This window comes from Chroicocephalus ridibundus, chromosome 4 (genome assembly GCF_963924245.1).
Source record: "Chroicocephalus ridibundus chromosome 4, bChrRid1.1, whole genome shotgun sequence".
Lineage (NCBI taxonomy): Eukaryota > Metazoa > Chordata > Aves > Charadriiformes > Laridae > Chroicocephalus > Chroicocephalus ridibundus.
In genome coordinates this window covers 59,820,343-59,846,331 of record NC_086287.1, presented here as the reverse complement: position 1 = coordinate 59,846,331, position 25,989 = coordinate 59,820,343, and the positions used below count along the sequence as shown (strand labels likewise).

At 38.0% G+C, this 25,989-nt stretch overlaps 1 protein-coding gene across 3 annotated transcripts in view; it reads right to left on the bottom strand.

Moving 5' to 3' along the window:
• The window catches only part of TECPR2 (tectonin beta-propeller repeat containing 2), a 44,870-nt gene that overhangs the window by 5,267 nt on the left and 13,614 nt on the right, over nt 1–25,989 (bottom strand). For all 3 annotated transcript variants that reach the window (XM_063333053.1, XM_063333050.1, XM_063333052.1), the window contains exons 10-17: nt 25,328–25,511; nt 23,153–23,326; nt 20,761–20,941; nt 19,164–19,305; nt 17,554–17,794; nt 16,683–16,772; nt 15,593–15,826; nt 11,727–11,875 (exon numbers count right to left, since the gene is read on the bottom strand). In XM_063333053.1, the coding sequence (XP_063189123.1) occupies nt 11,727–11,875; nt 15,593–15,826; nt 16,683–16,772; nt 17,554–17,794; nt 19,164–19,305; nt 20,761–20,941; nt 23,153–23,326; nt 25,328–25,511 (1,395 nt within the window). The remainder of the gene's footprint in view (nt 1–11,726; nt 11,876–15,592; nt 15,827–16,682; nt 16,773–17,553; nt 17,795–19,163; nt 19,306–20,760; nt 20,942–23,152; nt 23,327–25,327; nt 25,512–25,989) is intronic.

Below are 25,989 nucleotides of genomic sequence, written 5' to 3'. Positions count from 1 at the left end.
AGCCATGTTCAACTTTGGATCACCAAATCAATCCTGACTGTTCAGGTTGCTAGGCCTTTGATAAGACTGTCTTCTCATGTTTGTGCTCTCATTAGGTACTTGCCCTCCGTTGGAAGTTTGAGGCTGGTAGAGGCTTGATGAAGTGTTTACCTCTGGTTCCAGTAAATTCACAATGGCTGCACTTTAAACACTTACAGTAAGACAATAATTGTCTTGAAGAGTGGTGACTACATAGAATATATAACTGCCTAGCTACTTTCAAACTGGTATTCTGCCATACTACAAATAAACTAAACTACTGTATTGCAAGGAAAAACCAAACCAACAAAACCCAACACACACACCCCCACCCAAAACCAAACAAAACCCAAACCACAAGAAAACCAAAGTACCCCAAAACTCCATACAACTCCCCCCTCTGGTCTTGCTGCCTCTTCACTGGAAGTCATCCTCAACTCGTGGGCCTGTTCCTGTTTCTCCCCTCCATTTTTATTTGCTTGTTTCTATGGCAACTTTGGCTCTGACTCCTTCCCAGTTCACCCTGCTCTCTTCCTCACACCACCGTCATGGGGTGTGCCTCACTACTGTGCTGCTTCCAGCCTCATCACATCCCTCTCCATATTTCTACTCTTGTAGTCCCGTGTTTTCAAATAAGGGGTCTGTGCAATTAATAGCTTGTGCAGACTGAATTACTGCACATAACAGGAGAGCTTTGCCTTTTTTCTTTCCCTTTTCTTCTTCTTTTTTTTAAATCCACTTATCCCATTCTCCCTGCAACGTTCTTCTGCCACAGTCGCCTCTTCTTCGGATTTCGGACTTTCTGTCACTTTTCCCCCCCCATCTCCTTCAAACCATGAATTGCCAGTGTGCCTGTCTGAGCTCCACACTTCATGTTCCAAGTACAGTCCTTCACAAACTGTGCCAAACAGCTTGGTGTGAGCCTATTTACTGAACTGATGGGATTTGCGCACCTAGCTCTCCACTTTTGCATGTCAGGATCCCATTCCTCCTTTTCTCTGTCATTTGTCTAGAAAAGAATTCCCTGATAAAGAACTGGAGAAGTATTTCCACCCAGAAAGCCTTACTGAGTGCTTACACCCAGTACCTAAGCCTCTACATTACTACATATTTATAAATACTGGAAGCTAAGAAAAGCAGATAAAACACCCCAAAGGGGTAGCATGAAAGGAGCTCCATGATGCTCAGCTAGATTGCTTCAGATACCACTGTGGGTTCAAGTATAATCAAAGCAATTACCTCTACCTTACTCCGCAGCATCAACACAGCTAAGAAACAAACAGGAATTATCAGGTTCAAAGTGCATCTCTACAAGCTTGGCCAAAATTCTTCTCATTCTTTGTTTTTCCTAAGTGAGCTCCTGTTTCCTCAAGTTTCCTTGCCTCTCTGTGTATTTCACTTTCGGTTTCTCTTCCTTTTCCGGCTACTTAGCTCTTTCTGATAAACTCACATCAATAAAACAATCCTCCTATTCACTCTCAGTATAAAGGATCCAGGCAATACGTTGATGGCAGCGTCCAATGCTGTTAACAGAACACACCCCACTCCTCTGCAGCTTTCTGCTGTGACACAGACAGCAAATGACACAACTGACAGGACAGCAAGTGATATGATAACACACTGCAGCTTTTGGCACAACAGTGACAAGACACGGGGAAACAAGTACAGGCAATTCTTAGAGCCTGTTGCAGAAGTTTTACCTCTAGGTTTTTGTTTTGGTTTTGTTTGGTTGTTTTTTTTTTACCCAGAAATCAGCGACCTACAACAAAAAGGTGTTCTCATGGCTACCACACTAGGGTGGAAAAAATTAATTTAAAATTTTCTTGACATAATGTACCATTTTTTGGAACAATCACACTGACATAATCTCAGATATCCCTCATTTTCACTAAGCTTTAATTACCCTAAGCAGGCTTTAAGTATTTTATAATCTATATAACAAGAAACAGATCTCTACAGCAGCAGTTAAAGATTAAATAAACTTCTGTCATAGCTTGAGATATCTGTGCAAATTTATATATCTGCTGATAACATTTCAGAGACGGATAACCATGAAAATTAATGAATTATTTCAGCATAGCCTTTTCTCAGCTGGTTTAACTTCCAATAGCATTCATGAGATTTATATACCTTGACTGTGAAATATGTCATATTTGTAATTTACTGAAGACTTTGGAATTTTAAAGAGTCTCTCACCCTTCCTCCTCAGATGCTGACACACCAAACTCTGTTTATTGGTTTATCCACAATACTCATCACTGCAAGAGATCGACTTGGTACGGAGCATTAATGGATTCAGCGTTATCTGATTAAAAAAAATGGTGGAACACTGTTTTCCTTTTACTTGTGGAGCCAAAAATTTCTACTCAAAAAGTCTCAGGAGACTGACTGTTTTAGGCAAGAACAGAACACAGATCCTCCTGCCCTCTGGTCTTGTACTTCAGCTACAAAAAGCCCAGTCATTCTCTGTCTTTTGAGGATTTCCCACTACAGCCATGGACTGCAACACATGCCAACTATATACTTTTCAACACTTAAAACTACGTGCTGAGGGCTGTGCATACCTTTATCGTCTGCTACGAATAAAAAACAATGAAAAATACTTCGTGAGCACCCACGTGTCTGATGAGAAAACAGTGCTGATAAAATCAAGTAAACCTGAAGGAAGCACTTACATGACAAATTGTTAAATGATATCAAGAAAGAGTGCTTGTGCTAAACATATTTAAGTTATGAAGTTGACCATTAGCCTTATGATTCTGCGCAAGTCATTTCCTTTCTTTCTGCAAACCACAGAGAGATAAGCTTCACTGTAGGTACTTCATTTAAACAATACTATCAGACAAAATCCAAAGTAAAAACTAATGCAGTTCCCTCCCCTGAACTACTACTCAAAAGTTTTATTTTATTGTAATTACTTCGGTCACAGGTGGACCCAAAACACAGTGATTCAACTTCCTTGTCAAGGAGGAAAGGACAAAGCATGCACATACACATGCACAAAAGACATCAGAACGTTTTCCACATCACTTCTCAGAAGCAGAGAACCCATGTATCAGCAGACCTCCGCTATCTCTGTTCTCATGCAAATATCCAGCACCAGGAAGACTAAACATAAGATTCTTAGTCTGTCCAAGCCCAACCCTTTTTATAACAGGTTGGTTGCTACAAGCAGCAAACAGGTTCTCCTCCCTCCAAAAGACAAATCAGAAACACCTTCAGCTGGTCCAGGACAGGCTGCAAGAAACTCAGATCAAACATACTTCTCACACTGTCAAGCATTATCTGTAGATCAGACTAGATTTTCATCGCTAACAGACATCCAGACCCTATTAACTAGTATAACACACAAAGATTGCAATTTAGAGAGAACCTCCCAATATAGGCCTGACTATTTGCATATTATTTTCAGAGCTCCATTTGAATAAAGGTTGATAAAGCACTTTCAGCATTGGAGATACCAAGAAAGCACGAGCAATGTAAGAGCAGTATTGACAAGAATGTTTTGCATTCAGACTTGGAGGAGAACAGCTTGCTAAATTAAGTGCCCCTTTTTTCTCTGCAGAGAAGTTCAAGGCAATATACAAGAGCAGGAAAGATGAAACTATGTTTAGTCTTCCTGGAAGGCACATGTTCTTCAGTAATACTGCCATTGAATTGTCAGAAAAAAGATTATTATTTATTGACTGAAAAACCAGAGCACTATTTTCCTCAGAAGCCTTCCAACAACACGACCCTTTCCCCCACTTTCTGCCTTTGGTGAATAAAGAGATGAGGGCCTTCACTGGATATCTCCAGTCTATGGCTAGCACAATCAGGAAGAAAAGGCAAAGCCAAGCAGTCAATTCCTTGACCTCTCCTTTGTTGACTCTAAATTTTTTATTCCAAGGTTTTTTTTCTTGCAGAAACACATGAAAGACTACAACATATGGCATCAAATCCTAGAAAAGGTCATACCAAACCCATGTGACTATTCAACATGATAAAGCTCAACAGAAACATAAAATACTTTCAAAATATTTAGTACAACTGTTCCTTACAAGTAATAAAAAAAAAAAAAAAAAGAAAATCTAATGCAATCACTTTAAAGACCATACAAACTACAGGCCTACTCAGGTTTGCCCAATTGTCTTGTGGTCACACTGTCTTATACCTAAGATTATAAACTGTAATGTAGTGGATGACAAGCTGCCTGTAATTACCACTACAGGTATTTTTCATAACGTACTGAAAAATTGAACTATTAGGACCAGAACAACTAAGTTTTTACAGAAACGCATGTCAAGTAAACACTATGTGCAACAACTTCCCATGAAACTGAACATAATTTAGCACGAGGTAATAAAAACCTTGTATAAGCAAAACTCTGAGTAACCAAGGCATTTTTTCAATTTTGTTTTTTAAAAACACACCTTTAACAAGCATCAGTAAAACATCCTCTCACGCAAGCTACACCAGTAAAGCACACCCCTCTAGTTTTTGAGACGTAAATACCTTACCAAGGAAAGTAAAGCATTTTTAAGGTAAAAACACCCATGCGTTTTTAACATCAGCCTCCGCTCTGCTTTGCTTTGCTCTGCCAATTTTAAACAGTTATTAAACTATTGCTTTTTTTGCCATTTTGCTTTTTAATATTTGTCCATAGTATTTAACATGTTTGTGATGAAAATGCCACACACCTTTGATAGTAACGGAAGTTCCCATTTCATTACTGCACTGCTTTATGAACAAATGCATATAACCTTCATGTGTTACAATTCATTTACATAACCAGAGGGGAAAAGAGACATCAAAATGCCTGTACAAGAAAACTCCACAAACTCAGAGAGGGAGTTAAAAAAAAAAAAAGTAAAAAAAAATATAAATCAACAAATGTTGACCAATTCTGAAAAGTTACAATCTGAAAGGATGCAAAATATATCCCGTAAGTCACAGGAACAGTAGAAATGCACTCAGGATACAACAATTACTCCTCATCATGTAGTACTCATCCAGTGCTAAAGCTCTGGACTAAGTACTGTCCCAGGTAAAGTGCGGCCCCCAAATACAAGGCAATGCTGTCTGTGTCTTAAACTACTGGATAAAAACAACAGTACTCCAGGGGTGAAGGATCAGAAATGAGGCCACTGCTTCCCAGAGAGATGACACATTTGCTAGACTATATAGTCCAGTCTCCTCTGCCGCGCTTACTTCTTAGCTTCATTAGACTTGCGTTCAGCACATAGCGTCTTCCTACAGACCAGACTATGCGGCAGCTCTGTAGGAAGGGCCATCCAAGCAGGAGATACACACCACAACCCAGCCCTCCAGATCCCTGGGAAGGCAACTGATTGCTAGGCTGGTTTGCAGAGAGGTTGTCACCACCTTGTCTGCTTACAACATCATCATAAAATAGGGAGACAGTAACACACCAAGCTCCTAATTCAAGGTCAGAGTCTGATGTGCCCACCAGTTACCCCAGAGTGTCTCCTTACTCAGCGTGGACTTTTTGGCTCACTGAAGTTCTCTTCACTGCCCATACACCCTGAGCTCAGAGCCCACTTTTGCTGCCCCAATTTACTTCCCAAAGCTAAGCTCCCAATTACAACCTGTCAACTGGATCCAGCTCCCCCCTGTCTTTAAAAATAAAGCAAGCTGAAGTTCAGTCACACAAAAAACAACAACAAAAACTGCTCTAACCAAAATTCAGAAAGTGCAGATGCAGATTTGATAAAAATGCAACAAAACAAAAATCCCCAAACCTCTTAGTTTATACTAGCACAAGTCATTTTTTTATGACTGTCTCTCAAAATTCCTTTTCAAGGACTCTTGTTTATTAAATACTTCAGGCTATCACTACCTGCAAGTACATGAGCAGTTCTGCTGAAACCAAGACACATGCTTGCTAAATCAAGACGCATATCCTTTACCCATGAATTTTTACATCATTAGGTTTTTATTTTTAAATAGAATAATTCTGAAAAAACTCTCAAAGCTCAACAATTATAGTTGTAACCAACTGAATGTTAAATATATTTCTTAATCTCTCGGAAAAATAATTAAATGTATAATTCTGTGTTAGCTAACCAAAATACAGGCACAATGAAAGAGTGCAGATGTGAGGATGTTTCTAGGACTGAACAAATGAAAGTATGAAAACCGATGGTTCTCCTTCCCACAATTTTTGGTTTCAGTGTAAGCTAGTCTTGTCAAAAAACAAATATACCACACTGAGATCATATTTCAAAAGGATATGGAAGGATCGTCTACTCAGTTTTCTGGGTGTATGTCATTTTGTGCATTTTTGTGATCTGAAGCTTCTGGCGCTGATAATAATTGCTATCTAATGTGACAGGCTACACGCACGCTTTTCTGAACACGGCGATAGCAATGCCTTAAAACAAATATCAGAAGACTAAAACTCCAAAGCAGAAAAATGCAGTGAAATATAGTGACAGCATTTTTCTTAACCAGCAACAAAAAGGAAGAAAATAAGCACTGAACTGAGCAATGGAATCGGTGTGAGACAACTTTAGTAAAAATGCTGGAATTGCATTTTTTTGAGTATCTAAAGCACCTTTTACATAACTTACGATTTCTTAAGAAAGTCATGCCTGTGAAGAATAGTACATATGTGAACTTAAACATTATGGTATTCTAAGACAGCTAACCAAAATAACACTGCTGCAGGACCTTTGATTTCCTATACTTATTTGCAACCCACCTCGATACAGCCACAGACTACTGCCAAACGGTTTTTCTCTACATCATTTGAAAAGTGCGGTCCTCCAGGAAAATCCTCTCCCTATTAATGTCTTCAGGGGGAGTAAAGATAGATAGAACAACAGACTAGCTAGTCTGGTCCACAGATAACCAGAAGGTTTAATGAGTGTATTTCCTCTCCAACCTAAGTAGAATTGGTCTAATAAAAGATACTTCTGCATCTCATCTTAGCACTCCGAAGTAGAACTCATAGCAACTCAGAAAGATAATCTGTGCAACAGCTAGGTTATGCAAGCTAGTCTGTGCTGGTGAAAACAACCAGATTTAAAAAGAACAGTCATGTGGATTAGATGCATCAGAAAGAAGAGTTTTTCATGGCAAGTACTTTCCAAAGTAGCATGGATGATTCTGAAGTAAAAGTTGTAAAGCATTTTCAACAGAAAACTCCCTCCCCCTCCAAATATTCAATCCTTGAAGATCATTTCAAACAAACCCTTCGTACATTTCAGCTTTGATTTTGGCACCTACCGAGAAAGATCTAATGGCAAAATCTGATCTTGAGGAGTGCTCACAGCCTCCTCCTCTAAGTACCACTTAACACAAAACTGGCCTTAATAGTAATAGAAACCTCACTGAAAAACGCAAAGGCGAGGCAGATGAGGTAGGAAGAAAGTCTCCAGATTTGCATTAAGCATTCTGTAAGGTAAGCAGAATTTTATTTAAAGAGAGGAAAGGAAACAAAGGTCATGACAACCATTTGTAACAAGTCACCACTCATCCGTAAGGCACAGCCAACCTCCTCACACTGAAGGTAGATTAAGAGAAAGGAAGGTACTGAAAAGAAATTAAATCTAGCGTGTATTGATTTTGCAGAGTTACAGAGAAATTTCCTAAATTTCAAATGATATTTTTAACTACCATTTGCTTTGTAGTTTTAACAATTTTTGAGTGACAGTGAAAGTGTGAACAGCCTTAATTTATTTTTTTTGTGCATGCGTGAGGAAAAAAAAATAGCTCCTCCTAGATCAGTAAGAATTTCAACTCTCTTATCTATGATATCAAGCTTAAAATATAAAGAGACAGTTACTAGGTTGCTTATGGGAAAAGCAATAAATCAAAAGTTTCTCTAACTTGAATGCACATACTGCAAGAGATCACTTTATGGCTAACTAAATTTAAGTTGCGCGGTACTCTTCTGCTGAGACCTAGGAACTACAAAGGATATACAGTAGGCAAATAGCAAACATCTCCTTAAATAAACCCCTTTTATGCCACAGTTTGGAAAAACTATGCAGAAATTTACATAAACCTCTCAATGTAATAAAATTGCTTTTTCAATCCTATTCTCTAAGAAATTCAGTTACGAAAGAGCGAAGAGTAGCAATTAAGCAAATGGCAATTAATAAAATGTTTAATCTATTTTTAGAGTAAGATTGATTGTTTACTAGTTGATTGGTCACTCATTACAAATACTTCTCCTGATCTTTGTTTCCTTTAATTCTCTTAAATAAAGCTTTGCTTATCTGATAGATCCCTTAATGCAAACCTGAGAAGGTGGTTCTTAAGGCCAGTTTTTATGCTAAGTAGTACTTGTAGGAAGTGAGCATTTCTCGAGATAAGATTTTGTCTCTGCCTTTTTTTCCAGAAGGTGCCAAAAATAAAAGCTGAAATGTTGCGAGAGTTCTTTTCAAACAAGCATACAACTTCTGGGGACCTTTTAAAGCAATTTGATGATGTTTAACTTTTGATCAACTTCTACTCCATCATCACCCAAATTAGTTTTATTGACTATATTAATTTTATGTTTGATTTTTAATTATTCTTTCTTTAGGCCAGAAATCTGCAAAGCATTAAATCTTCATAAACAGACATGCACAGATATGTAAAAACATACTCTATAGTATCTACATAAATAATATTTATATTTCCTGTTCTTTTTTTTTTTCATTAAATTTAATGTATATTGAGGCATGCTACAGCAGGTAATAGCTCTATCCTGTATATTAACAGTAGAATGAAAAACACTTTCTATTTCCTGGACTAAAATAATTTCATCGAAGAATTCTGATCAGCTTTGTCAATGTCCTTGAAGCAGCTTCCAAAAAGCTGCTTAACTACATGATTATTTTGAGTTCTAAGACTGCAGAACAAAATAAAGGAAGCACAGAAAACATCTGCATATAAACTACTACTGCTCAGATACTGTAATGATGTTACCAACCACTTCTGAATTGTTGGGTAAAATAAAGAAAAGGGAGGGCACAGAACATAAAATGTTGTTTTTCATCTCAATAGATACCGCAGAAGGGAGTTACAAAGGGAAGAGTAACAAATGAGAATGGTTTTAGTCTAGATTAAAACCCAACCATACGGCATCACAGAGCAAAGACTGAATTTAAATTATATTCACTGATTTTAGCATGAGTAAAATCTCATCAAAACTATTGTCTCTGAATACCTTTGTGAAGTTGTGCAAAGACGGATGCTGTGAAATCGCAGCACTCCTTTAACGAAAAGTGACACCATAAAAGCAGAGTCTGTAGCTGCTCATGAGTCATGAGATCTGGGATATGGCAAGTCATATTGTCTCTGACATTTACTAGGGAACGAAATATCCATAGTTGGTTTTAAATTACGTTATTTGAGAATATCCCTGTACTTAAAGCAAGTGAAAGGCAATTTTGATTTCCTTCTTCAAACAGAAAATGACTGAATCGTTCACAAATACTTCTTAAAATATTTCTGTTGTTCTGAAGATAAAGTGATGCAGCATGAACTGTGTCGAAGTGAATTAAGGGAGAGATAACAGTAAGGTGCTGCTAATAAGCAAATACTGTTCACTGAATAGTCCACTCCTCAGCCTGTTATATTTGTTATCCAAACGCTAAGTTAGCATTTGGAGATAATTTTAAAGTTCACATATTTTCTTATTTTGCATTAAGCCTTTGCAAAAGCATGAACGGCTGCTCCTTCAGTACTTTAATGACATGTTTTAATATGCTGGAATTTTCTCAAAACGAGCATGTAACCCACGAGCTTTTATCTCCTCTGCAAGCAATGTTTGAATTTTTGCCCTTTCATATCGACTCATTAAATTTGCAATGTCAGGTGTTGGCAAGATAACAGGAAAGAGAATGACACTGCTCTGGGTATCAGAAGGTTATAATTTTGGAAGGCAACATCATCCAGCTTCCACGGTAAGGTAACAGGAAATTTCAACCTTGTCTACTTAAACACTTTATACATAAGGAAGTCACTGCTAAATAATGATTGACGACAAATCCCAATTTCTTGTAAACACCTTCGTATTGAGTAGTTTAATCTACTTCACTGGAGGAGTAGGGAGTGCGCTTAGTACAGACAAAACAGTATTGGCGTAGAGAAACAGCTTTTCAGGCTAATTTCCTAATTGCTTTGGTAAGAAGATACTACACAGGTTAAACTCTGTCTCTTGGCAAACTCAGTTGAAGTGGAACACATCCTGGAATGTGTTTCCCCTCCCTTTTTAATACTACTACCCTTATGGAAGACATCATCACTGATATCCTCAGTCTCCTTTTCCTGCTGCTCTACCCCCTGTTAGCACGAAAAAATTGTCTCTTACAGACTACATCAGAAAGACCCACTTGCAACACAAAAAGAACGAGCAGTGTAATCTAGCCCTTGTTGCAAGTGATATTGGTACTTATTTATCAGTCTGTACTGCTATTCTGCAAACCAAGGTGCCACTTCTCCAGCTCTGACTGACCACATCCCCAGCACAGAAGAACAAGTCTAAATTGTTGTGCTGACTGATGGGATGCAAATCTGCAGTTTCATTTCCCTGCACGTCTTCCCTGTTATACCCTGAGATTCACAGAAGGCGCTAGTAATTGGCTGATGAGAGATAAGCAGAACTAAAAGCGAATGATGTAAAAAACAAATAAACTATTGCAACTCCACTGCCTCAGATTTACTTTTATTTCTTAATATGTCCTTTCAAAAGTACCACACATTTCAAAATCTTCAAGAGAAATTCTGTAACATTATAAAATGTAAATCAAGTATGCAAACACATCCAGTGCTACTGTGCTAGATCAGCAGACAGTTCAAATGATTTTGTGCCAAGGAGCAAAGAATGAAATCAGTAGTCAGAGGTCAGCTCCATTGCAGCAGTCCCAACCCACGACACAGAAATTACTCCCATTTCATAGTTTAACTTGCAAGGCATAAGAGCAGCAACGAAAGCAAGCACTGAGGTTTAAGGAGAGATTAAAAAAGAAACCAGACACTGGAGAAACACATTTTGTCCATTCACTATATTCAGAAAAGATGCTCCAAGGGTACTTTAGGAGGCTCCCAGATGGCAGGTAGAAAGGATATAAAATCTGCACATTCCAGGAACACGGGAGAAGAGCTGCAATTGTACTGCACGCTTACTAACCACTGGATGATAAGGAAAGTCCCTAAATCCAGGCGCAGCACCCTGGCAAACATCCCAGACTCACAAGGGTGAGGATAAAGGGAGAGGGAGGCAGGCACTTCACCACGATGCCACTTGAGCAAAGACTTCCCACACCCTCTGCTTTGTGCTGTTTGCCAGTCCAGCCTCTTGGCTTGCGCACAGCAGGTATTCAGTATAGAGTCCAGGACTGCAGGCTACTACATGTCTATAAAGCTGCTGTGTTACGAGAAAAGTAAACTTTCATTAAGAATAGAAAGGAAAACAAAACTTTCCACTTTTGAGAAAAAAATGAAGTTATTCGATTTGTAATGATTAGATGAATTTGGGATGACTTATGGTGATAAGGCAGCATATTCATAGTACATTATACAGACTCTGGGTTTTTTTCTCTTTTTATTTTTGAGAGAGAGAAAGCCTATAGAATTCAAACATGTGGGACAAAGTTTTAAGCTACAAATTTAAAATCTGGCTGTATTGTTTTCCATGACTGTTAAAAATTGTTCTTTATCAAACGCATAGAGCTAAACCACTGGCTTACAAAGAATTGTGATCAACGTTTTACCTGTATAGGTGGCTCAATCATTATCCATGCGGGAAGCATCAAACTTGGGTTAAGAGGTTGAGTTCCTACTCGGAAATAAATGCCACCACTGGTGTCACAGGCCCAAACATGCTGATTTCCACAGGTCAAGCTGATCAGCTTTACAGCACCTAATAAAAAAAGACTATTAGCAACCCGTCATTTTCCTTTCAAATTCAGCTAATAACGAGAACTTTTATTTAGACTTATTGTATTAAACTAACTTTAAACACAGTCACATAAAAATGATTAAAAGTTAATACAACTTGTGAGAGAAAAAAAATCACTGGATACAATGAATAAAAACAACAGGTAGTGTATGTGTGGTACTTCTCTTTTAAATCTAAAAATAAATGTTTTAGTCACAGGATACTGCAACTTCTAAAGTACGCTAAAAATATGCTATTAAAATAACTGAATTCAAGTAGGGAAACATTCCGTGACAAATGTTATCAGTGCCTAGACAAACTTTCACATGACCTAATGTGAACTTTTCTCTGTAGCTGGCCATGCTTGTAGACTTTTAAAGGTGTTGAACTGCTAACACATTCAGCAAAGAACATTCCTAATGCTACCAGTGCTTTAAAAATATATGAGAGCATATGGATTATACATTTCAGTGTTAACATACCAGTGTCACATCTGTAAATAAACGAGCTGATTTTCAAACTGTATTCAACAGTGTACGTATTTATTACACCTATCTCAAAAGCGCAGCAGTATTTTAATCCCATGTAAGTCAGCCCAATGAAAACAAAGCTGCCAAATAAGTAAGTTTTGGAATTTTGAGATTTATTTTTTTTTGCATACCCAATCGCACCCATCAATCTTGCTATTAAAAGTTTGCAAAGATAGTGGAGAAGCATACCTGATACTTTAGACTAAAAAGAGATGCAAGTTAACTGTCAACTGGAACTATTACTCTTTCAAATTCATTTTAAAATAGCTGTGTGATGTAATATATGTAACATTTGACTTTCTTTTATTCTTTTTTCTCCCAGCGTTGGGACAACGCAATGCTAAGTAATGGAAAACATGTTCTACAGAAAGAGGGACCCAATCAGTACAGAGATACTACAGAAGGAATGCTCTGGTCACACTCCAAACTAAAGACTCTAAAAATAGGCCTCGCTGGTTGGTTGAACATGCCAGCGCTGCTTGGGATATCCCATTCTTGGTAACAGCTCTGTCTTCAGTGATGCAAAATCTGTCAGCAAATCCTTGTAAAGTGCATCAGATACAGCATTCCTTAAAGAGGGGGGCGCAATTTTATCCCACAAAGTGCAAGTTTAAAACATTTTATTTCTGCAGAAGGTAATATTCCCTGTTGTTAAGGCCCGCTGGGGGAAAGAACAGGAAAAAACAGGACTATACAGCTTTATCTTTTAGTTATCTGTAATAGTAAACAAATCTTTTCATGAACCAAAATTATTTAACTTTCTGAATCATAGGAATACAAATTAATTCATCTCACCCCAAAATTTCCTTTAATCATACAGCTTCATATTAAAAACAAATGACAAAACTATACACAAAAACTTCTACTTCTTGGGATAATAACATCCAGAACAACTTTCTTTTGCAGGCTGGGGCTTGACATTCAGCTACAAAGTCAAAATCTTACTTTAAACCTCATTATGCCTTCTAACATAAAGTATGACTCGAACTAATGGCTTTGTCACATGTCTCAGCTGTTGAAATGTTCCGATCCAAACAAGCATCAGAGCACTCAAATATGGAATCACATATCACCTACTCGGCATAGCTGATATTATTTACGTCTGCAGTACAATCTGATATTCAAAAATGCAGCCCTTATGTAAATGTTTTGGGGTTTCTCCCTCCTCCCACTGACTGTTTTTATCTTAGGAGAAGGTCGTGCTAGCCACATTCAACTACTGTTTAGAGAAAGTAGCATGATTCAGAGGCATTGTTTATTGTTGAAACCTAAAGGTCATTCTGCTGTGTTTAGAAACCTTGATACTGATAGTGGAAACCTAATCAAAATAATATACTAGATACTACTCCCAGTACATAGTGTAAGGGCAAGAAGAAGATAGCACCAACATAATATGAATGTTTCAACATAAATGCTGGCAACCCCCTTGCTTCCACACAGAACTCCGGATTGTATTTTACAGCAGCTCCCCACCCCAGCAAATTACAGTCCTAATGTTTCAGGAGTAAACTTAAACATACACTTGATCAATAACAATAGTTCTCCAATTTCTTCATCCTCATTAGAGCAAATAAAGGCTCTTATATTATAACAATGGATATGTACTACCTTGTTGGTCTCTACAGAAGTCTCTTGTCAGTCTTTATGGCAGTGATCCACCACACACATTTAATTGGAGGAAAAATGCCTAAAACATGTTCATGCTTAAGTATTAACCCACAGTGACAGGTAAAGTGGAGTGTCTTTATACAATAATACCACCAGAGTGTCACGAAGCTGACAGGAACAGCTGAATGTAAAGGTTGAACTTCTGAACTACTGAAGTTCACAAGCCAGATGCTACAATCGGCTAGCACCAATTATACTGATTTCCTTTATGAGTGCTTTGAGGTTTTCAGACAATAGCGAGAAGTTATTTATTATTTCAGTTAAACAGTTATTATCTAAACTGCTGGAAAGCAATGGTATAATGAGAAAAGTTTCAAACTCTACTAAGCAACATGAGAAGGAGAGTGTGGACAAACCTATCTTTGTACATCAGTGAAAGTAAAGGCATAAAGCAGGGCTTAAACTATGGTACAATTAGTGGTCACAATTATGGTACAATTCATCAGGTCTGGAAAACCTGGTGTATTAACTGGCATTAATTTTAAAAGACACATTTTAAGAAGTTTTCCATGAAGCATTACAAATTGTATACTAAAATTCTACATAAGGCTTAAAGTCTGCCAGCTGTGCCTGCGTTTCCTTAACCCTGAAGTTAAAATTGCTTGTCTGTTCTCAGACCAGTCATGAACATTGCCATTAAAAATGGAAAAATTGCAAAACATTTTAATTATTTTTAAAATGGTGCGAGAATGGTGCATAGTCTCAATTTCTTCTGTCTTCTCTTGAAACAGTAATGCAGGTTAGCATGAAGATAAGAATGTTCTAACAGTCTGACTGTTAGACAGACAAAGAAATAAATCTGATTGTAATATTACTGATGAAGCTGACAAGTGGCCTGATTACCCCAGAGCCAAACTTGGAGAGTATTTTAATGATTAAAACATGGCCAACAACCTTGGTCTTATGCCTAACCAAATAAAAAGAGCAGGTAACCGGCAGCGTGTTCTTAACATTATGCTGAATCATTAGATCGGTATAAACCTGAACACAGGAGTGTTATCAGCTGCATCGCGTAGGATGATGCAACTCTTGGAGCATAATTTTTCCTTTGCAGGATCCTAATGAAGCTTTGGCCACTCTGTTAAAAACGCATTTAACTGCAAATTTCAGGGTCTTGTATGGAACTGCCCAGGACCGCACGATTACGGTTACACTGTAGTACAAGAACTAGACTGGTTAAAGCTACTGATAGACCTGCACAACACTGTGTCAGGCTGAGTCGCCTCAGACTGACAAACTGTAAGCAGCACATACACATAGAAAGTGTGCAAACAGTAAACATGCCGTCTCTAGCAAAAGGCTAAATTAAACATCGTTTGAATGCCATAGTTGCTCCTGATGTTTTACAGTCCTCTGCTGTGAGGCCCATTATTGTAAGGTCCTATTTAACCCAGTAAATATAATATTCTATATCAGTACAACAAAAGATGCTTCTGAAGAAAAATATTCACTGTCCACTAAGAAGAGTTAAGAGATAGTCTACTCAATAAAAATGTCATACCTAGTTGAGAGAGATCCAGTTTTGTCCAATGCATCCCTGTTGGACAGCTGGATGAAAGCGTTCTGATAAATATCTGCCCAAGACTATCCAAACCCCAAATGGCATCCTGGCAGGCAGAGTAGTGCACCATTTCAGCCTCCGGTGGCAGCTGCACCGTAGAAGGACGAAACTGAGGATTCTGATCACTGACACAAAACAGATCCTTGCTGCTTTGGCACAGCCACAGAAAGCTTCCTATGGAAAGGACATTTCTGTTATTAAAATCATTCCTAATCCACTCCGAGAAAGCTTACACATCCACTTCTGAAAAAATGATCAGTACATTTGAAGACAAAATTAAAGCTTCTTGGCTATGTTCATAGGCTAAGATTCTGGAGGACAAACACACATCCTAAGCCCTTATTTAGGCACCTAAACACTCACTTTCTCAAATCGAGGAACTAGTAAGTGATCTCGTTTGAAGAAATAATTCATTTGAAGAAACTAATGGAAGACAGACATAACAGTGCACTGTCATTTCCCTTTATTCTTTTGCTCTTCTTTATCCTTGATAACTGCCTTTGAAAAATAGCATTCTTTTTCAGTTCTAAATCACACACTTTTTCCAATAAAGCCAGTGTACTTAGATAATGCAATTTCTAACTATTGTAACTAGCAGTTGTATTCCCTAGCATGGTTGCACTTTTACCGATAAAATGTGCAATTTTGCTGCAATAACTGCACTGACAGGGGAAGTACTTTGTTAGTACAGGCATTCCAGCAAAGCACGCTCCAAGATTTCATATTACAAAATTCTGGCAATTCATGCTGCGGCAATTTAGGAAGCTACTGCTCCTAAAGGACTGCCCGGTTTCTCTGTTGGATGCCACTCCACATCAAAGGTGGCAGAGTGAATCATATGCTGCTGCTTTTTTTTTTTATTTCCAGTACTTATACAGATGTATTTCCACCTTACTTCAAATATTTCAGATCTCTGCATACAGAAGAGGCACCCAAAATCTGAAGTAATTCAGGATATTTAATTACACCATCAATTCCACGCAAATTAAAAAAATTAGATATTATATGCTTGCACTGTTGATTCACTAACCTTCTTTAGATGAAGCTGTGGAAGCCAACACAAAAATCCATTTTGTGGCAGAAGCAGTACCACGAGGCACAATATTATTCCAGTAAGTGCCTTGAAAGAAAGAACAGAGTGCTATTAGTATGAAACTCAATTTTCTATTAAAATTTGTTATTACTTAAAATGCTACCATTTTAAAGAAATTATATTGCAATCAGTTATTAACTATCATCTAGACAAGATTTTCTATGTATATCTTTCAAGAAACTGTTGGAGGGGGAGGGAGAGAAAACCTCCTTCTCACACATATGTACACACACAGAGAAAATTGGGAATGCAGAAAAGGAGAAGGGAGAAGACAAATGATCGTCATCAGGAGACCAATTTGGCGACAAGGTTAAACAGACAATATATTAGGGCTATTCTTAGTGTTTACCTGATCAAAGAAATGTACTAGATCAACATTCTACTTTGAGAAATATAGCAAGAAAAATAAATAAAGCAGTTCCTCTATTATCACTGTAAAACCATAACTTTACTCTTCTGCATAGTCACATCGGTCATGAACCAGACTCCACTGTGCTAGATATAACAGGCACAATAGCTTAAGATTGCCTTCTCACCCCAGAGAAGAGTGTAGGTACTAAAAGGAGTAACTTATGCACAGTTCACTTGTGCACAAAGAATTTTCCATGAAAATATTTACCTTTAAATGGGAAAGTATTTAAGACCAAATGCTAAGGAATCATTTAATTTAATTTTTAAAAATGGAATTGTTTGTTAAAGCTTCCCTAACTCACTGTGGATAATGTTTGTGGTGACAGAACTGTCATTAATTACTTTCTCCTACTTATTTTTCTTCACTTGGAAATATTAGATGTAAAAGCACACCAACCTATTAAGTTTCCCTTTGCCACATGGAATTCATTTTTGCCTGAAGAGATCCAGACTCCACTGCCATTAACTCCAAGGAGGCTGGGTTGACACTGAAGCTGCTGTGACCAAAATGCCATTCGAAGTTTATCAGCCACCTTCTCCACAGGTGCCTGAGCTGCAGTTGCCACTGTATGAGTTGCCTGGATTATCGTCTGGAACAGGCTGCACTGATCAAACACTACATAATCAGTGATGCTTACCTGGAAAAAAAGTAAAATAAGCATTCTTGATAATTAGTTAAGCTTTTGGGTGAACTGCAGAATCTTTCATCAGAAGCTTTTTTTTGGTGTGTACAGGAAACGTACATTTTTTATGTACAGGAAATCTACCAAGGGTAGATCTACCACTCTGAAGGCTTTCCCTACCTTCAAAGCGTAGGAAGGGAAAAATAAAAACAGTACGTTTTGAATGAGGAAGAGTCTTGATAATAAACCAGAACCAACATTAAACATCATCTTACAACTCCCTCCTACCCAACAACCCACTTTGAATTCTGCATCATAAGAAAGCCCTTTGTTTTGGGATGAGACTTCTCTCCCGATAAAAACACGTCGAACTCTGCAAACTAAGAGGTGAATTTTCAGTTTCCCAAAGGAAGAGAGAAACCTGCATACCAATTTAAATCACATCACAAAAAATTGTATGTAATACTCCTTTACAACAACCTCACGGGCATTTTAATTCATAAGGCAGGAGGAGGTCTAAGTAAGCATATGCCCAAGTTCCGTCATGGGCAACTAGGTTGGCAACACTCTGGGATACTCCTAGAAAGAAAGGGAATGCTTAAGAGCACAAAAACAAAAGCAGTTTCCTGCTAACCTCAAAGCCAAGCTATTCGTAATGCCCATATGCAAGAAGAGATTATATATGCACATAAATTGAAATTCTTTTCACTTAGGTAGACATGTAGACAAGCAAGTTCTCTGTATAACTGGTTTTGTACCCCCTTCTCCCTCACAGCTATCTCTGGGGAAAATAAGAAAAGCTGGGGAAAAAGAATCAGGATTTCTAAATCAATACCAGAGAGTACTTGCAGTAACTTTGTTGTTACCCACATGATCTGTGACTGAAGCAAACAACCCCACACGGTTTGAAGAAACCTCAACTGAATGGAAAAATGAGTAATAAAAGCATTTTTGCAAGGTTACTTACTATTTGTTTCATCTAGCTAAGGAAAAGGAAGGGTACTGGAAGACGAGAGAAGAGCCTGCATTCAGCAGCCAGACTTGAACATTCTGCCTAAACGGCATGTCCTGCTACCCCTGTTAAGATACCAAGTTACATGCACCATTGATAGGACCTGGTAGAGCATTTTCTTGTGTTCTTGAAAACTGCTGTGATGCTGCTCTGGATGACCATGGGATGGGGTTTTTTCCCCCCTTTTTTATAGCAGACATGAAAAGGGACTTCAGCCATAGCCACACCGCGGTTTTAATATATTGAATAAAGAGTGCTATAATATAACAAACAATTCATTGAATTTTATCTTAGAATCTCATGGGAAAATAATGCAAATAATAAACCCAAGGTAAAGGACTAAACTGAAAGCAAAATAAAAAAAATGCCTACTTGCCACCAATGGTTATCATCTCCTTGTGGTTTCTTTGAAACTATACCAGTTCTGAACCACAGATTTCCGTGGATATCCAAAGCCCATAATGTCTGCTGATCTCCAAGGGTTATGCACACTGGTTCCAAAGCTTGCATTTCACTGGAAATGCAAACAAGTAAAAAAAATTAAAAACCTTACTTCAAATTTATGCTTGCGCTATTTTACGGAAGCTGTTACAATGCTAACAGCAGTTCAAAATGATCGAACTCAGTGTGGCCAAGCTCAAAAACACATTTGACTTTAAATTTTCACAGTTATTCAGTAATTCAAATTTTACTAGTTTGCATAAGTAAAAAACATCCAGCAACAAAAAATTAGTCCTTCAAAGATCACTCAAGATTTGAAACTTGGATACATCACAATAAAACTAAGCAAAAACTATTTTGTTCAGTAAATAAGAAATAAAGAGCTGTGTTCTTTAAATTTTTGATACAGCAGCTTCATAAATGTATCTCCTCCAACTTCCTTGACCTATTCTGAGACCAATACTAGCAGTTCGGGGACCATAAACAGAAAATTCAACCTAACTATGGCAAAGATAAAAGCTGAGTTTAGGACTATAAGTTTCCTGTATAAGTAAACAATTTTCAAGCTCAGAAAGTCAACAAGATCAGGTGATTGTATCAGACATTTAAAAGGTAGCCAACAATGCTATTTCTTTCAGAGAACCTTTCTCAACAGTTTAAGAACAAATACGGATTGCCTTCTGCAATTTTAATACAAAGCCTAAGACATTAAATGTACTCAAGGCATAGGTCAAGCAAATATTTTCATTAAGTAAACTAATCAAGTACATGCAAATTTCGGATTTGAACAAGATACTGAATGTTTCCTTAGACTTTTCAAGAGCCAAATACCAGGCCGGGAGGTAACACAAGTTAAAGCTTCACAACAGGAGAGTCAGTAGAAGATAAAATCATATGATGACAAGAACTGGAATTTCTTCCTGTACCTGCTTCAGGCTGATGTCACAAGAGAGACTATATTCTAGATTCTCAAAGCCAGCAGTAAACACTCAGTGCTTTTAACTTTATCACAAACTAACTACAGCAAGCGTAGGCTCAACTACAAAGCTAAATATCAATTATCCAGAATACTTATAAAAATCTGTGACTGGGAAGGGGAAAAGTATTATCCAGCTGTGTGGATGACCAAGAAAACACTGAGATTTAATCACAGAAAAAATTCACTCAAATATCTGAGCAGCTCATTAAAGCTATTATGGCAAAGATTAAAGAAACAGTATTTAATAAAAAATGTCATATTAACAGATATTATAAAGGTCTTTTAAAAAAATGTTAATTCTTAAACTCACTTTAACTGTGTTACCACATCTGTTTATAACAATTTCTTCCATTACATAGCAGTCACTCATCAGACAGAAAAAACACCAATTACTCTGAATATGGCTGGACAAAGACTAAAGGAAATATATTTATATACACACACATATCTATGTATACACATGAGTTCAGGTAACACTTTTTCAAATGTCAAGGAGTTCCATCATTGAAAACAATTATTTGTGTCCTTCCGGTTATGACGCTGTCCCACCTGACAATATCACTCTTCCATTGTTCTCCTTCAGGACAAAAGCTGCGTACTCCCTCCCGGTATAGCAGGGCTCGCTGCTCACTCAGTGCCCACACAACATTATTTCTGGATGTAACCTGCGACAGTGGATAAGGGCAGTCAACCTTTACTGCTCGGGCACAAGGACGATCCACACTCAGGCCTAGAAATCAAAAAAGGAAGATTGCTTTACAAACTTTGGCTTTTTTGCAACTAGAAGAAGAGACAAAGCTACCCAACAAAAGAAAATGAGGAGGTGAATATCCCTGACATGCTAACACTTTTCATTTGATGACTATTTCCTTTATCGACTGCTCTTTCTATAAACTATTATTTCCTCTAATATAGCTGAATTTATATTTTAAGAAATAAAACACTGTGTATCTCCTTCAGCATCCCGCAGAGCACACAAGTCCTGTCCTGTCATTTCTGTTCCTCTTCTCCCTCTAGTGTCAGTATCAGGAATCTCCATTTATAAGACATGTATTAGACTTGACAGAAGCATCAAAGGAAAAAGCAGTAATGGAAGAACTTTTGCCAAAAACATGCCAGGCAGAGAGTCAACCTGATCTGAATAGTGGCAGCAGAGCTATTACAAAATAGCATGCCACAGTGTGCAGTACTGAATTAAGGAGAGAGGTTCAGGTAGATTTACAGGCGGTTTGCACACATTTATACATATAATCTAGAGGAACATGTCGTCTTCACAATTACACTGAAGCTTGATTTGCATGTCCACATGTGAAAACACTTTAAGAGACAAAGCTTTTGCTTAATCCTCTCATGCTGCCAAAGCAAGTATGAACAGACTCATCTGTATGATATTCTAAAATAACAAGAAGAATGCGCGTTTCCAAACCTCTGAGCGCACACTTTTGTTACAGAGGTTAGACAGGATCTTGGAGAAACAACTATCACTGATTGCCTCACATTAACAAGACAGGTATACTGAGAATTTATTTTTGGCATCAAAGACAAATTTAGAAACCTAAGAACAGCAGAATATAAGCTATATAATCAAACCTATGTCTCACAGAGAAGAAAAATATTGATTCAAACCTCCACAGAGCCCTGTGTGACTGGCATCAAAAGTTCACTCTATCACCACTATCCATGCTTGATGGCAATATGCATGTCACCTTGGGCAGGCCACTTGATTTCTCTGTAACTACTAAACTTAATTACAAGAGCATAATTTAAGAGTAGAGATTCTTTGAAACAATGTTGTGTATTTAAACGCTTGTCTTAATCATGAAGAACTTCTATACTGTGCTACAGCAATTAAATCTACAAGAGACATTAGGAGAGTACCAGAATTAAATGGAAGATAAATAAGAATTTTGACAGCCACTCTGAAATGTTGTCCTGCTTTACTGTGTCTTACTGTTTCCCTTTTACATAGTCCTCCTCTTACTTCTCCAGTAATTCCTCCATCATGTTATTGGTAATTTTCCCTTACCGACTCAGCTCTCTGTGCAAAGTCTGCACGCCAAAGAGTCCTTGATACTCTTCTCCCTTAACTCTAGAACTTGGAGCTCCATCCTTCATCCTAGCTCCTTGTATTTTGCCTGAATACTCTCTTCATAACATCTTTCGAATGCATCCTCTTCTATTCACTGAAGCAGATAAAACTAAGGCCATCACTTCAAAGTTGCCACAGCACCGTCCCTTTTTCTGATTCTTGCCTCATTCGCATCCCGTGAGAAGGCAGTTGTAAAGATGGCTGCTCCACAGCCCTGTCCATTCCTCCACTGGCTTTACTTTTTCCATCACATGAAATACATACCATTTGCCTGTACTTTCAAAGCGCTTTATGATCTTCTGTCTCTGAATACCTTCCTTTCAAGTGGTAACTTTTACCTTCAACAGATCCATGCTTTTTAAAACAAACCACTTCTACTTTTCCCTACACTGCTCTCCATACGTGAATTTCTTCTGAACAGCCACACACTATCTCATCACCTTTCAAAGTCCTTAAAATTTTGTTAAAATCATTAAAGCAAGAAAAGAAAACCCACTTAAGGCTCAGTTGTTTCAGGGCACTGTACCATTTTCAAGGCAAGGATATTATTTCAATATTTTCTGCAATCCTTTTCCATTTATCTGCATCCATCCCATATCGTTCCCATGTCATAAATCCTCTATACTGTATGCACTCTGTGTGGCACAAAAAATAAGTGGCTATGAACCGCGTTCTCCAGCCTCCTACACAGGATCTCACAATTGTTTCCAACCATTTCTGAAGATAAAAAGGTTTCCCTGTGTCCTGACTGTGGATAAAAGTTTAAAACAAATTGTGACCATTCCATAGACTTGAACTCTAATAATCTTAGCCCGCAAAAACGCAAAGAGCATATACAATTAATTCAGGTACCTGTTTGCAGATACAGATCTCCATTTGTTCTGATAATCCAGGCAGTGTCATCACTTAAAGCTACAAACACAGCCTGGGGTAAAGCCTCATACCAGTGCCGTTTTCCTTTTATAGTTACTTTTCCACAAGCAAACGCTTTGTTAGTCTTCTGTTCAATCTTCCAGAGAAGAGCCCCTGTATGAGGAGTTAAGAGAGAAAATAGTATCACTTGGCAATTACTGTAGCAGAGACACCACATTTGTCCCACCTACACCTAAACTAACATGCGGGGAAAGGCAAACCAGTAGCATTAAACAAAAATGCAAGATTTAAAAGCGCTTATAATTTTTTTTTTTTTAAAAGCAAGACCAGAACAGCGGCCAACTTCTCCAGGAATTGCTGAAATGCATTTACCTTTACAGTATGTGCGATTTTTAAACATTAAAATGCAAGTCATTTCTTAGTTGTACACTGAAAACTAACAAACAAAGCAAATTCTATGTCAGGGCCAAATAAACCTACCATTAAGAGACTGAAATTCATGGCTTACTTCTGTACTAGTGCGGTGCATCCTCAGTACGTAAAGGAAATGGATTAATTCTAGTACTTTCAACTTTTACAAATACTAGTAGTAAATCATAACTTTTGTGGACCAGTCATGAGTGACAGACAGCCGAAGAGGTGTCCTGTCCCACGTTGCAGTGGGCAGCGCTATTACCTGCTTGTTATGTAGCACATGAAGAGCAGACAAAACTCAGAAACGTAACTGCACAAATCCATCTTGAGAACTTTTTCCCTCACTCAAATTAGAAAGCATAGCTCAGAAAAAGAAAGCCAAATGGAATTCCAAACTTGGATGCTGACTGGCATCCGTGCTGGTTCCTACCAGAGCACTACATTGTCATATTCACTTCCTTTGAATAATTCCACAAAGTCGCATTTAATTCCATTCTGACATATGTGGTTAACATGCTCTTGTGTTAATACATCCACAGGAAAACGTGGATGATAAAAATTTCTATGGATTCAATGAAAAACTGGGTGAGCTCCTGGAATTGAGGAATGATAAACGCAGAGAAACAACCTGTTGCCCAGGAAAACTCTGAGCCACCAACAATTGCAGTCTGAAACTACCAAGGGCAAATGTCATACTTGCTAGCCCATTCCTTTTCCTTTTCTGCAGGCATCTGCTTTTGACCACTGTTAAGGACAAGATACTGAGCTGGATGAGCCTACGATCTCACCTAATACAACTACTTTTAAATTTTTTTCGTCCGTAACAAAGCTCAGCTACAGATCAAGAACATCATCTTTCTTCTTAAAACAGATAGGGAATCTTCCCCTACAGAGAGAAGGGAAGATTGACATGTGCTTTCAGAGATGACAGGGGAAGAAAAGTAGCGTCAGGGCAGGAGACTAAGTAAAGAAAATGTCTGAGAAACTTGCATTTTCACACCAGTCCTGGAACAATCTGGAAGGCCAGAAGTGACGCAAGTTTATAACCAAAAGCTGTTTAACTTTAATCCAACATAATCCTCATTCCCAACCATCCAGAGCAAACTCATATGTAAATGCACCAAAAACTGAAAGATTTTTCTTTAGTATATAAAAAAGTCAAATCAACAAACAAGCCCATTCACAAAACCAATTCTACATTTACAACAAAAATAATTTTAAATTTGGAAATCATAAGCAGTTCTGGATCAAAACCCAAGATTTTGTACAGACAAGGACCTCTTCATTCATCTCTGCCTACCGCTGAACTGCTACTTCTGAAGTTCATTTTCATCAGGCAGCCATGTGTTGAAAACTTCCCAAAATGCAATGTGAACCTGTTAGAAAGACTACCTAGACTTAAACTAGAACATGTTATGCAGAGCTAGTGAGGATTCAGTCATATCACCCAATATGACTTTTTATAAAAAAGAAAAACCAAAAAAACCCACATTACTTCTACTTGAAGCAAGCCCCAAACAGACAAATTTCTAGAAGTACTGTATTAAAAAAACCCCACACAATAAACTGCCTATGTGGAAGTTACACATGTGCTGAACTGTATCTGTAATCTCAGAAAAATTACAAGTTTCACCACATTAAATAATAGCCATCATTAAAAAAATAAGAAAGCAAGGAAAATGCATGAGTCTATGGAAGTTTCATATTTAGGAGCTTGCAGGGGAGCAGAAGCCAACCTACCTGAGGGGGAAACTGCCACCTGCTGGACTCCATCTTCGAACTTCTGCCACCGCAGCCCGGCGGAGGGCAGGGCGCTGCAGTACAGGCTGCCTCTGTAGTCCAGGCACCAAATATACTTTTCTGAGACAACCAGGCTCAGGATGCCGTAACCGGGGCCAGAGTATCCCATCCAGCTCTCTGCAAACTAAAAACCGTAGGGTCAGAACAGTGTCAGGTGTCTTCAAACCGCACAAGAAAATGGCTGTATTTTCAGCAGCTCCCATGTTTTGATTAAAGCAAGCTAAACTTAAGGTTGTTAAGTACCTTGATCAATAAATAAATTTGCCTTGTGTAAAATAAGAGTACATCTGTCAGTGTTCTCTAAGATAGTATGTATCACAAAATAAGACTGCTAGAACAAAAGTTTTAGCCAAAACCCTCAACTTCCACACTGTCATTACCTCCAACAAGTGGAAAATCTTCTCATTAATTAAATAACACACATTTAAAGGAAATGGCAGATGCAAAAAGGAAAACATAAAAACGTAAGGTCTGTCTGTAAGTCCAGGAAATTTATTCTCTATGAAGTGATGAGCAAAGGGAACAAGATAACTGGAGTGCAGATAGCTGAATATCCAACTCTGATAATCTGTGTGTGGTACGGGAGCCATGTAGTGCAGAAA